The 13,020-nt window shown below is 35.0% G+C and overlaps 1 protein-coding gene and 1 pseudogene across 1 annotated transcript; both read right to left on the bottom strand.

Annotated features, from left to right (window-relative positions):
* Positions 1-2,682: 2,682 nt before the first annotated feature.
* On the bottom strand, positions 2,683-4,434 carry LOC128174179 (uncharacterized; annotated as a pseudogene).
* Positions 4,435-10,415: 5,981 nt separating this feature from the next.
* Positions 10,416-11,806, bottom strand: LOC128174178 (uncharacterized). The gene is made up of 4 exons (XM_052839798.1): positions 11,781-11,806; positions 11,435-11,584; positions 11,076-11,255; positions 10,416-10,802 (listed from the first exon to the last, which is right to left on the bottom strand). The coding sequence occupies exons 1-4, from the start codon at positions 11,804-11,806 to the stop codon at positions 10,586-10,588; spliced, it is 573 nt and encodes a 190-aa protein (XP_052695758.1). The 3' UTR covers positions 10,416-10,585.
* Positions 11,807-13,020: the final 1,214 nt, after the last annotated feature.

Here is a 13,020-nt window from a genome sequence, read left to right as displayed (position 1 = left end):
TTTACGAAAAAGATTAATAAATGCATGTTTAATGTGTCGGCACTTACATTCACAACTGATGAAAAGGTTATATGTTATGTAAAACACAGCGAGTAGCAGTTTTCAAGTAAAGGGATGTACATCATGCACGTGTGTTATTCTTATTTAATCAAAGTACTGAGAGTCCTGAAAGACGGGGTCTTGGAAGTTTGAATTTGTAATTGTCCTGATTTCCTCGAATATGCTTCCAAAATTTATGAGTTTGAATTAGTTGTTACAACCTATGTTAATTCGGCTTTTTTGCAATTGTCCGATACTTTGTCTAAATTTTACTCAATCCCGGCCTTCATAATTGTAGAAAATTGACAACGGTATATTAAGTAAAATAAGTCACCAAGGAAAACTTTTGAAAATTACTACTAACCGGGAAAATCAAACAATTATATCAAAGTAGATAATTTTAATCATTAGATTTATTCAATTTTTTTATCCAAGGGAAAATCCACAAGTCGGACGGTATCCGTAATAAAAGTTTTATAAAAACCCCGAAAACTCTAAAACTGCTGAATTAACTAAATCAGTGAACAATACCGATAACAAACACAGGCACCTGACGTTAGAAATATTTATTTTACAATAAGATTCCAAGAACTTTGACAATAAAAAGATTTGTCACGGTCGCCATTTTGATTTTTAAGACCGACTTATCTGACACGATTTTCTTTATTTGCGATTCATGCAAAATTAATAGGTAAAAATAAATCTGTTCGCAACTTACTACTTTTTGTGTAAACTCGTGCATCACCTACACGAAATACGATACAACCGTTCCTTTCATTAAAAATCATACTCCGAAAATCAGAGACATAAATAACAGAGATTGTCAACTCCGCCATAAGCGTGTTAATGTTACGGGACCAACCTTACTTTGAAAACTACAAGTGCAACAGCAATCTTGTATAAGTCATTAAATTTGAACCTGATAGTGAACATGAACCTGTAAATATTGTAAGCTATTTAGTTTTTACTGAAATGCATGAAAACTTTCTGCACTTTTTACTTACGCGTAGACTCAATTCATGTGTTCTACGCGTGCCTTCCGGTTTGAGAATAGCCCGTTTGGAATAGAATAGCCCAAATGGGGTATAAAGGTGCAAAAAATATTTATTATGTCCCAGTTGGGAGATGGGTCCCAACCTGGTAAAAACAAGCATTCTGAGAGTATTGCATAAGCAATACACGTCCCATATCGGCTTGTAGGAGTTTGTGAAAACAATGCACTTTTATGCAGAATATCATTCTTACCGTCTTCGGTACCCCGAATCGATTGACCAACCCGATTGTAATTATACAAAAAAAACCTGTCGATTAAATGAACAACACAATGCTTGACACTATTTTATAGAACTTATTTGTTTGTTAGATACAATAAAAGGAATGGTCCAAGTAATGCACAATATTATTACTGACTACATACTTTCCTCGTTTATACAATACACACCGAACCCTATAACGAACCCGAACATTAAAAAATTGGAATATAAAAAATTAATTTTCTCAAAAATATGTCAACCAGACGCTACAAAAATGTAAACTTAATCTGTAGTTTGACATTTTGAAGCTGTTCAGCAAATTTCATGTTATTCCTAAAACGCATTAAGAAAAAAGAGTGGAAAACTGAAGTGGGACAGACGGACGCAGAGGAAAGCTAAAGTCCCCTCCAGTGAAACCGGTAGGGGACTAATAATGTGCGTAATATAACTTTTTGTTTACATTAAAAATGAAAGTATAAAAATAAGTTTGCCCCCGACTTTAACACTGTAAAAGTACTTATATCAGTGACTATAGAATACGATATATGAGGCCCATGAACTCGTCGACACTCTATATAATATAAGATATGAGGCACGTGAACTCAGTAACACTCTTTATTTTACTAGAAACAAGGCCCGGGACCTGAGAAACACCCTATATAATACTAGATATGAGGCGCATGAACACATCGACACTCTATATGATATATTTTTCTCACGAATAAAAAGTTATAGTCTATGATAGAAACATTTTATATAGAAAAACATCTACAAATAATATATATACAAGCTTATCAACACATACTGAAATAAAACTGGCTTAGTCACTCACTTAAGAAAGAAGAACCTGCTGGATTGAAGCATTCACGTGGTAGAAGTGTGTGACATCGCCACAACGATAGTTGTTGAACCCAGCAGGGCATGTGACAAAGGTTGGAATATCTACGAGGTAGAACTTTGTCAGAACGAGAACGAGAATACTGAGACGGACTGAATTTGTATAAGCAATTGAAATGATACAAGTAATTAGTTTGCAATTAGCTAATGAATACTTGATGGGGAAAATATGAAATATTAGGGCCAAAACTCAGGAATGAAGAATGAGTGACTAAGTACCCCATAAAGTGTGATATTATGCCATGGTAAAACAGGTAAAAAACACATGAAATTACGCACATATTGTAAAGATAAAAGAAACAACGAAGAACGATTGCATACTATCTAAAGTATAAGAGACAGGGTTATGTGTACAGGTAAACGACATATGCACAGAATCTATTTACATAAATGTTCCAGAATCTAAACGATAGAATAAAGAAATGAATGAAACTTCACAAAGGATTTCGGAATTATTTAAGTTGATGTAGTTCAAGTTAGCGTGTTATCAAAGTCACTGCGAATGAAGCATGGATAGCTGGGCGTGTTGAATCGTAGAATAAGCTGTTCTGATGTATCTTAAGTACGAGTCCGAAGACCAACGACCCATTGATTTGATGAGGTGGTCTTCGATGCGCGCCTTTGCTGCGGACGTAGCAGCACCTATACGGAAAGAGTGACCGGTAATACCACTTTCTGCTTGTCCTGCACGATGTAGGAGTTTGAGCATTTCAAGGAATCGGGTTCTGGTCAGAGCGTTACCGATGAACAATGGTTCGTTAGGTTTGCAAGCAAAGATTGAAATCCTCATGGGTAAATATGTTGACAATTGTTGAATTGGACACACTGTACTTTTGGTCAGAATAATTTGATGTCGATTCCTTTACGAAATGGGTCGGTTTGCGATTGTTTCAAGGTAAGAACTGCATGGTTATCATGCATAGCGAGATCACTGAAACACAGGTTGCATTCGGGGTCAAATGAAGATTTGCAGGTGAACTCTGACGATTCTGAGGAATCCAAAAAAGGCCACTACGCACACTGTAGACATCAGTATATCGGAATAATGTGTAAAAATTCCTTGTTGAAGTGATGTTACCATGTCGTGTAAGAATTTGGTGGTGATAGGTTTTTTACTAGGTTGGTGAGACTTTTGTTGCCGTTTAATTCCGTTAAGCATCATTTGCAGTCTAGGTAATTTATTTTCTAGGGTGAAAGGGTTAGGAATACCTTGTAATAAGTGGTGATAACGAATTCCACACAGGTACTCAAAGTTCAAAAGAATCGAGGCAGTAAGTCGCAATATGCATGAGGGTATCTTCGGTGGCAACTAGAGGATAATTGTTCATTTGAGTGAACTTAATGTATGTCCGGTGTCCTGAATGGTAGACACTTCGAGTTGAAGATGAAACTGAGCCTGACATTAGTGCACTTATCCTACTGGAAGTTTCCAAAAAACTTTCTCCATGGGAGGGCAAGGCTGAGATTGGCTGTCTGCAGTGGGAGCTAGGCGTCTGCATTTGACCATCTGAAAACGAGACAAAGCATCAGCTATGAGATAAATATTACCAGGAAGATGTTTAGTATAGAGGCAGAACTTGAATTTAGCAGAACACCAGGTCAATTGTCTCATTAACTTCATTATAGAAAGTGATTTTGAGCGTCCTTTGTGTATAATTTTTACTGTGGCTTCGTTGTCACAATAAAACAAACGGCGCTTAGAGGTCCAAAGGTGACCCCATAGGAGTGAAGCGATCACAATGGGGTACAATTCTCTAAAGGCCATGGAAATCTCTTTATCTTCTTCCTTTGGTAAATCTTCTGGCCATTTGTCGCAGAACCACTGTCCTTGAAAGAAACCACCAACTGTTGATGATGCGTCTGTGTATAGTTGCGTGCTGTCGACGGATGTCCTTTCAATGTCGGAGAAGAAAGAAACTCCATTCCTTTGTTCTAAGAATAACTTCCACATAAGAATGTCCTCTCGACATTCAGCGTTAAGATGAACATAATGATGTAATTCGCGGACTGATGATGCAAGGCTCAGCAAGTAGGAAACGAAAGATCCTCCTGGTATTATAACACGTGACGCAAAGTTTAGGTGTCCTAGAAGTTGCAGTAGCTCGCGTTTGTTACTACTTTTCTTATCGCTGAAGGATTCGAGCATTTCCCTTATTCTTAGTATTTTGTCCATCGGTAGAGGCGCTTGCATTTGATGTGAATCCAGTATAATTCCAAGGTATTCCATGACGTCGTCTGGACCCATGGTTTTGTTTGTGCAAGGGGAACGTTGAGCTTATTGAATAACATGGTAGAAATAGCCATTGTACGATCTGTCGGGAAATCCGGACGGTCTATGGTGAGAAAGTCGTCGTGTAAATGAAGAATACACTCTATTCCATAGTAATTTTCAGCAATCCAACAAATTGATCATCAATGCTGACAAAGAATAATGAGCATTCATCCTTATCTATTAAGTCATTGATGCTGGGGTGTGGAACTGAGATGTCTACGATGAGTCTTTTCTTTTCAGAGCATTTCCTTTCGGCTATTCCGAGAAAGGGAAACTCTATATTGTTGGAAATGGGCTGTCTGGTATGGACCGGAGAGGAAGCCTTTTTTGATTTCAGAAGAAAGAAGATCTCAACTTCTGATTTGTTCTGTTGGGCAGACAATTTGTTCTTGCATTCAAAAATTTCGAGATTTAACCTTTTGAATTTTGTATCAAAGTTCTTCATGATTTTTAAGTTCGAGTTTTAACTGTTGAATGTTTACAAGAGATTGAGACACTTTTAGATCGGATAGTCACTTATCTTCTTTTCGGGTGCTGGAGGGCTGAGTTGAGATTTTGGGTTTGGTTTTGCTTGATTGGGTGCATGTGACGGCTGAGTGGTCTTTGCTTTTGCATAGGATACAAACGTGTTGATGGGAAGAGTTGCTACGGTTGCAGCGTCTTGAAGAATTCAAATTGTTGCAGATCTCTTGACCATTGAATGAAGTTCTTTTTCTGTCATGCCGATCTGTGTTGTTGAATGGAGTGACGTCGGACTTCTGAAATGAGGGGCAGAACTTTGTATCGTGGGACACTTCAGAACATATGCTGCAGGATCGAGCTCTGGATGCAATTAGCTGTATAAGGTCCCTGTCTCTTGCGGACCAGTCGACCTTGATCTTGTGGATTGCGAGGACACTTGCACTCTTCAGAGAGAAAAGCTTATGATACTCGTAAAATCTATCACCGTACACGTTAAATGTATCTATTAGTTTGCCTCGTACATGTCTAATTCTTCTAGTCGGATCGGAAAAACTTGGCTCATAACCCTTTTGTATTTGCCGAAAGATGTCAGAAATTCAGTAATGGTTAGATTTCGTTTGAGTTTGTAGTCATCCTTTTCTTTTGTTTTCTAAGATGACCGAACTTCGAAAAAAGGCATGAGAAGAGAGAAAAACAAAAACAGTAATAAAATCAACATTAAAAAGGTATGCCTTTTGGAAATATTTCCTTTTTTGTCCCCCGCAGCAACGCGGTGCGGGGACATAGAAATGCCGGGCGTCCGTCCGTGTGTCCGTCCGTCACACTTTATTGTAAGCGCTCTCATGCCTACAAATTTCGACGGATTTTCATTAAATGTATACCAAATGTTTATACCACTATTACCTTGGTCAAGTTCGAAAATCAGCATTGGTCGATACTTTTTGATGGAGTTATGGGACTTTGACCACAATTATTACTCCGTTTTATCCAAAAATTGACCTTGTAAGCGCTCTCATGCCTACAAATTTTGACGGATTTTCATTAAATTTATACCAAATGTTTATACCACTAATGCTTTGGTCAAGTTCCTAAATCAGCCTTGGTCGATAGACTCGATACTAGTATACTGCTTGACCGGCGGGGAGCCCAGGAATTCTATTCTTGTTTATTCAATAAATTATATAACAAGTGAGGTAAAATCTCCCCAGAGACCCTTGGATATATCGTCACCTGGGGTTGCCAGGGGCCCCTGGATCAGATAAGTTATACAGTTTTACACATATCAACATTTAATGTGGATTTATCAGTAAATATATTATCTATTTATTGAGAAATGTTTACATTATTATATACTACTCTTGTCAGAATCATAACAAACAATACATATATACATACACTATATAAACTTTTTTCAAAATCATTTCTTAAGAGATATTGCATGTAATATTTTCCAACTTGGCCATTCAGACTGTCCATCTTGAATAAAGTGCACTGAACACGGACCTAATTATTTATTCTTCTTTAATATCCTCCTCATTGATGTCTTTGTTTCTTTGCATATATTATGCATATTCTATTGGCAGTCCTGTTCTGAGACAGACACAACGAACTATGGCCTCCTTCATTAAAACATGGGTCAGTAGTGCAAGCCAATTCTGTAAATAATGAATGACAAATAAAATTAAACAATTTTTATGATTAATAAAATCAACAGAGCAAACAATTATACACAAAATGTGCAACTTTCAAGATCAAAAGTAAAAAAAAAATACCGTAGTTATATGTCAAAATCAAACTGATAACATACAATGTTGAGCTCTTGAAATGTGATGGCATAGAAACAAAAAGTTAGTTATGGCAATTTACCAATAGCTTTTGATAGCTCGTACATATGTACTTACATTCAATACTCTTTTTACAGCTCCTCCAGTATGTTGTTTTTCAGATCTTTAAAAGTATAGTAACTCCTATATATGGACCTAGAATAATAAAGAAAGTACAGTATTAATTAAAGATTTGATGCTTTTAGAATAAAAATGCCTTCCCGTTTTATTTTCTTTCGTGCAGGCAGGAAAATTTGATACTGGACAAATTCCTTTGTCTCAACATGCTCAAATAATATCTCTTTTAACACCGGGATGTAGGGCAAAAGTTGAGGCCAACCATTTTTTACATATTATCTATTACTGTACAATGTAAGTACAGTAATTGGTGTTGGATTATTATCATTGCCAAATCATCAGTTTAGATTAGAAGAAAAACATATTCATATAGCTGGAATGTTTACTGGAAGAACTAAATCGCCGAAGCGGAGTGTGACCCAAATTTATCGATTGGGCGATTTCATTCATCTTGAAAAAGGTATATCTTTACTTTACCTTTATACTAAATGTTTATATCATGGATTTGCCGCCCCCTCGACGTTTGTCCGAGAATGTAATACTAGTAAATTAAACTGAAAATAAGGAACTTTAATTGAAATGAATTAATGAGGATGAATGAATTAGGTTTTTTCATGATTTTGAGAATTCACTTTTTCATAATTGCATGTCAAGATGATTTGGAAAAGCTCACATGCAGTTATTATATTTGTACATTCCTTAAACAATTTGATTTAATGATTTTTTTACGCGATACAATGTACATACACTAGATCGGATTATTTCTTAATCTGCACATTCCGTTTAATTATGAATTTATTCATGGGGATGGTGATGGGAAAATGACAATTGTGTTCAGATTTTTGTTTACTGTATAGTGATAATCATTTTGATTCTTTGTTCATGAGATTGAGGTTTAATCCTGAACTTTAAGAAACTTTTTATTTTGGAAAATGAATACAGTGTTATACTTTTCAACTGTATTATGCATCAGGAAAATTGAGTTAGTATGCAATTTTATATCCAAGTAAGGGAGGAATGTAGTGTCGTGTATTGTACGAATACTTGTCGTATGACTTAATGTGTGTCTGTGTGTCCGTTTTATGTACGAGTTAATAAATGTATGTTACCTTCAATGGTGTTTAGCACATGTTTGCAATCTAACATAACCAGATAGTACGATACCTACTACTAATCGGTCACGTATCTGGTCATCCTTGTCTCAGAACTCGAAATGTGCTGCCAACTCGTGCAAAGGACTTTATATGATAAGGCCTAAAATGGCCCCCCTAAAATGAACATCACCATTTTACTATCATTCTTTATTTTCTTAGGACAGATATGTATGTGATGTGTTTACATAATATTCATTTTGATTCAAGTGCCCACAATTTAGAAATATGACATTGTAAAGACAACCTTTTCCCGCCATTTTTGCATTTTTAGCGTAAAATAGCTTGTTTTCAAGCAGTTTTTCCTTCTGAAAACATAGAGCGCATTCGTGAACAAATAAAATATTTTAATCAGAGATGTACCTAGCCAAGACTAATAAGTGACAAAAAAATTTCCTTGTTCAAGCATGCGCTCTATATTTCCCATTCGTAAATAGATAAGAAAAATGTCAATTGTTGGCTGATTTTGATTGAATTATAGAAATGGCATCACTTCTAACGTCATATACTGCCAGTGAGTGCACATAAATCAAATAAATAGATGAAAAATATATTTTATATCAACTCTTCTAAAAAATTAGTAAACATTTTATTGTACCCGAAACACTTTAAAAATGGCGAATTATGGGGGCCACATTTTAAATTTTATCATATATAGCTCTTTCGGACAAATTCCTCCACAGATTCCCCCTGCCTCTGGCACAGGATATGAAATTTTGCGCGCTTGTGTATCACATTTTTCTTTGGTACAAATACTTATCAAATTTCTCCATAACTTTCTTATATTTCCTCTCATCACCATTAGAGAATGCAAATGATTTGAATACCTTTCTGCCTGTGGTTCCACGGCGTAAATTAAGGAACTTGAGCTTCGTTGCTATCTGAAATCGAGCGTATCTCTGTTTCCATTCTGGCCATTCGGTCGGCCTAGTGAACGAAAAGTTTTCTGGTGGAATAAACTTCGGCATTGTTAATTTGTTTCCACTTCTGACACCATGTTTGGATGGCAAAGTCAACAAAATACACTAGGTTCACACAGAACACGCTTATTAAGAATGGCGGCATACTTCTGTAAAATAACAAATAAAAAATGCATGTGCCTTTCCAAACCATTAATACTATTACAAATTATTATTTCATTAAATCAATGTCATAATCAACTTATCAATCGAACTTCCTGAGTAGGAGTTGTCAATCTTCTGCTTCACTTCCTCTTGGAAACCAATGTGAAAGTAAGCAGTTCAAATCAACAACTTGATATTTTTTTGATTTAGATCTAGTACAGGTAAATAAAATGTAGTTTTTGGAGTAATGGAGGGTTAGTAGAATGTGGTCTTATCATTAACATAACTAAATATTCCTAAATAATCCATCCTACACACAATAACCCATGTCGCGAGGGGATGCTCGGCTTAGCGGTGCCCTTGTTGAAGTGATGTTACCATGTCGTAAAAGATTTTGTTTGTGATAAGTTTTCTACTAGGTTGGTAAGACTTTTGATGCCGTTTTATTCCGTTAAGCAGCATTTGCAGTCCAGTTAATTTCTCTTCTATATGAGGCCCGTGAACTTATCTACCTTATACAGTACTATAGATGTGAGGCTCAGTGAATCAGTAAGACCTTCTGTTTATGAAATACTTAGTTTTATGTATATAAACAAGATTGAAACAACAAGGAAGTCAGTGTTTACATTATTTTTTTTTTCAAGTAAAAGTGACGAACTGCATATGAGTTGAATACAATAGTAGTATATAGGACAGGGAACAGTCACTACAGTCAAGATGACGTCATAGGGTCACACCAAGGTCACACTAAGGACGTCATAGGGTCACACCAAGGTCACACTAAGGTCACACCAAGGGTCACACCAAGGTCACACTAAGGTCACACCAAGGTCAAGTGATGAGTAAGGTCACACCAAGGTCAAATGAGTTACCCAAGGTGACCTTGGAACGAGTTACCCAAGGTGACCTTGGAACCTAGTCAGAAAGTCACTTGACAGTCAGGATGACTATATGGGTCACACAGAGGTTAAGTGATGAGTAAGGTCACACCAAGGCCAAGTTAGTTTAAAATGACCTTTGTGAAATGACCTTGATCAAGTTGATGTCTCCTTGATAATTAGAACACGTATTGGGTTAACTTAATGACATATAGGTAAAAAGGTCACAACTTGACCTTTGTGAAATGACCTTGATCAAGTTGATGTCTCCTTGATAATTAGAACACGTATTGGGTTAACTTAATGACATATAGGTAAAAAGGTCACAACTTGAAGGTCATAATGAACTATAAAAGGGGATTGTGCCTGAGTAATTTTCTACAGAATCCATGGTTACTATCTACAGTCAAGCCAGTAAGTAAAAAACTTATCAATTAAATGATTAAAAAAAACCAGTAGTTTAACAACAAATACAGTTTTTATTGATGAAGTCTGATATAAAATTTACAAAAATTTAAGATTGACATATAACATACATAATTACATATAAACATAATACAGTAGTAGACAGAATACAACATGTGGTGAAGAGCAATTCTTCTATAAGTAAGTCAATATATCCTTATATATACAATCTATCTATTTAAAACGGTCACTATTAAGTAATGTCACAGAGTTTTAAATGCAACTCTTTTTTTACAGTTTTTTTTAATATAATCTGTAATGTAATTTACTAAGATGGCCGACTGGGCCAGATCTTTTACCATACAGTCTATCAGCTGCTGGAGAGCAGAGAGTTCTTCTCCCAGCAAGGGTCTTTCATTTTTGGTGTTAGAACTTCTACACCTCCTCTCCAGCGCAGCGTACTTTTGAGGTCTCTTATGTCTGTAGATATAATGATGAAATAATCAGGATCGTTAAAAAGTATTCTTGAGATTCATTTAAACCACATATATATAAACAAGTGATCAAATAAGTTAAATTCAATTAATTAGACATACTTACTGATAAAACACATAAATGAACAACTGTCATTTATTTTGATAATTACCGTACTTCAATGTTATGATTTTAAATTCTGATTTTAAAAAAATTAACCTTCCTAAATTTGGAGTTTAAGAATATAAAACATGATTTTATAAATGTCAATATAATTACCTAAATGTTTCCACAAAATCGTTCTCTTTATTCTGAGTTTGACTTTCCATTGGCCCAGCCATAGTTTCAAACTTTCTTTTGTTGGTTCGTCTTGTTTGATTTGACGTGTCCGCCTCTCTCAACTCCCCTTTTTCTGACGTTACTCTGGGGGTGGGGGCTGTTATCGTTGAGGTTGGTGGACTGAAAAAAAAAGATTTATGATATTCATTTCATATTTCATTAATTCTCTTTAATACATGACACCAACTTTTTAAAATGATTTTTAAAAACATGATGATAAAGATTTATTTTTTTCAAACGACATTGTGTTTACCTTAAATTACTAAGAAAAATATTTATGAACAAAAAATTATAGTTACCTTAGCAATTTCCTCAACATACTCGGTTTCCCATGCCCGTCTTTTTGGAGAATCTGCGTCTCCTTACTTGGCTCCAAATCAGTTTTGATGTCCGTGGCATCATCCCCATCCAAAGCAAAATATGGGTCGAACGAAGAATTCTTCTGCCATCTTAATTCAACAGAGACGTTTCCTTTTTCTTCTGATTACTTTGAAAGGTAGTGACGAAAAGTCAGTAGAGTCTTTTATTTATATAGTAAATGAAATGATGCTTAAAAAGGAAAGATATGCCCATATTTGGAAATATTTCTTAGAGAGTTGCTAGTTCGTAAAGACCGCTAAAACCTCACGTGGATCTCTCCGTCACCTAACCTTGATCTCCTTTAGGGTCATGCAATAACATTTCCACAAAAAACTCATTTATTATCTTTGAGCCATATATCACTATTTTCTGGTTTTGTAAAAAAAAAAACCGTTTCTAGTTTGTAAAAATAAAAGTTTTATCAAGTTTCTCTTACCTATTGCCAAATGAAAAAAAATTAAAAGATTATGTAACTGTTTTTAGTTGATTTTTTTAATTTGCTACATTCAATTTGTTATAATATAGAAAAATATTCAAAATATTACAATTAATTTGATTTAGGATAAATTTTGTAAGTACGTAGGTGGTTGTGATTTGTAATGTACAGAGTTCTAATATATAGACCACTGAATGATTTTCTATAATAATTATCATTACATACGTATACGTATATTGAAACAAGTGGATTGATTTTTTTTTACACAATTAGGTCTCCCTTTTTATAACTATATGTTATGATGATGACATTCATGCTGAATTAATATTGTAATTTTTTATCTTGGATCTATGGATGTAAAAATTGTTAAATGTAAAGTTATGATTTTATAGGTATTGAAAACCATGTTTATCCAAATAGGTGATAAAAAGTAACGAAACAACTCTCATAATGTTTAATTGAATTGTTTCACTTATTCATAAATTGACCTTACGATGATACCGAAACGAACTCTGTCTGACACAGTTTCTAATGTCGTGTGTCTACAGAAGGGTCATGTAAGGGACATGCTTACTGCCACGTGATTGTTTTAGTTTTTTTTTCTCTGTTTTGTACTATAATTTTTATACCCCCGCAAACGAAGTTTAGGGGGGTATATTGGTTTCACCCTGTCCGTCTGTCCGTCTGTCTGTCCGTCCGTCTGTCCGTCTGTCCGTCTGTCCGTCTGTCTGTAGACGCAACTTTGTCCCCCCTATAGAATTTTTTATTACTGCATGGAACAGTTTGAAAATTTGTACATATGTTGAACACCATCTGAAGATGTGCACCTGCAATTTTTTTTAAGATCAGACAAGATTTAATGATTTTATGACAGTTTTCATTTTCCTTATTCTATATATTGTACACTAATGTTGAAAAGTAAGGGAGGTAATCCTTACAGATTTTATTAATTAATTAATAGAAAACACTCTAAAATATATTTATATAAATACATCCAGATGGAGTTTTTTGTCTTTATGTCTTAATTAATAAAAAAAAAATATTTTTTATAAGTATTCTATCAACTGACAATGCAAAGTTTTTGTTTGT

This window comes from Crassostrea angulata, chromosome 2 (assembly GCF_025612915.1).
Source record: "Crassostrea angulata isolate pt1a10 chromosome 2, ASM2561291v2, whole genome shotgun sequence".
Taxonomy (NCBI): Eukaryota; Metazoa; Mollusca; class Bivalvia; order Ostreida; family Ostreidae; genus Magallana; species Magallana angulata.
This window is presented reverse-complemented; position numbering and strand designations above follow the sequence as displayed.

What these genes read in the sequence shown, in the direction of transcription:
- LOC128174178 (XM_052839798.1), bottom strand. Translation starts at nt 11,806, where the DNA reads ATGACCCTAAAGGAGATCAAGGTTAG. An exon ending in CTAAAGGAGATCAAGGTTAG is followed by an intron (nt 11,585 to 11,780) that starts GTGACGGAGAGA and finishes TGTTGAATTAAG; the next exon opens with ATGGCAGAAGAATTCTTCGT. An exon ending in ATGTTGAGGAAATTGCTAAG is followed by an intron (nt 11,256 to 11,434) that starts GTAACTATAATT and finishes TTTTTTTTTCAG; the next exon opens with TCCACCAACCTCAACGATAA.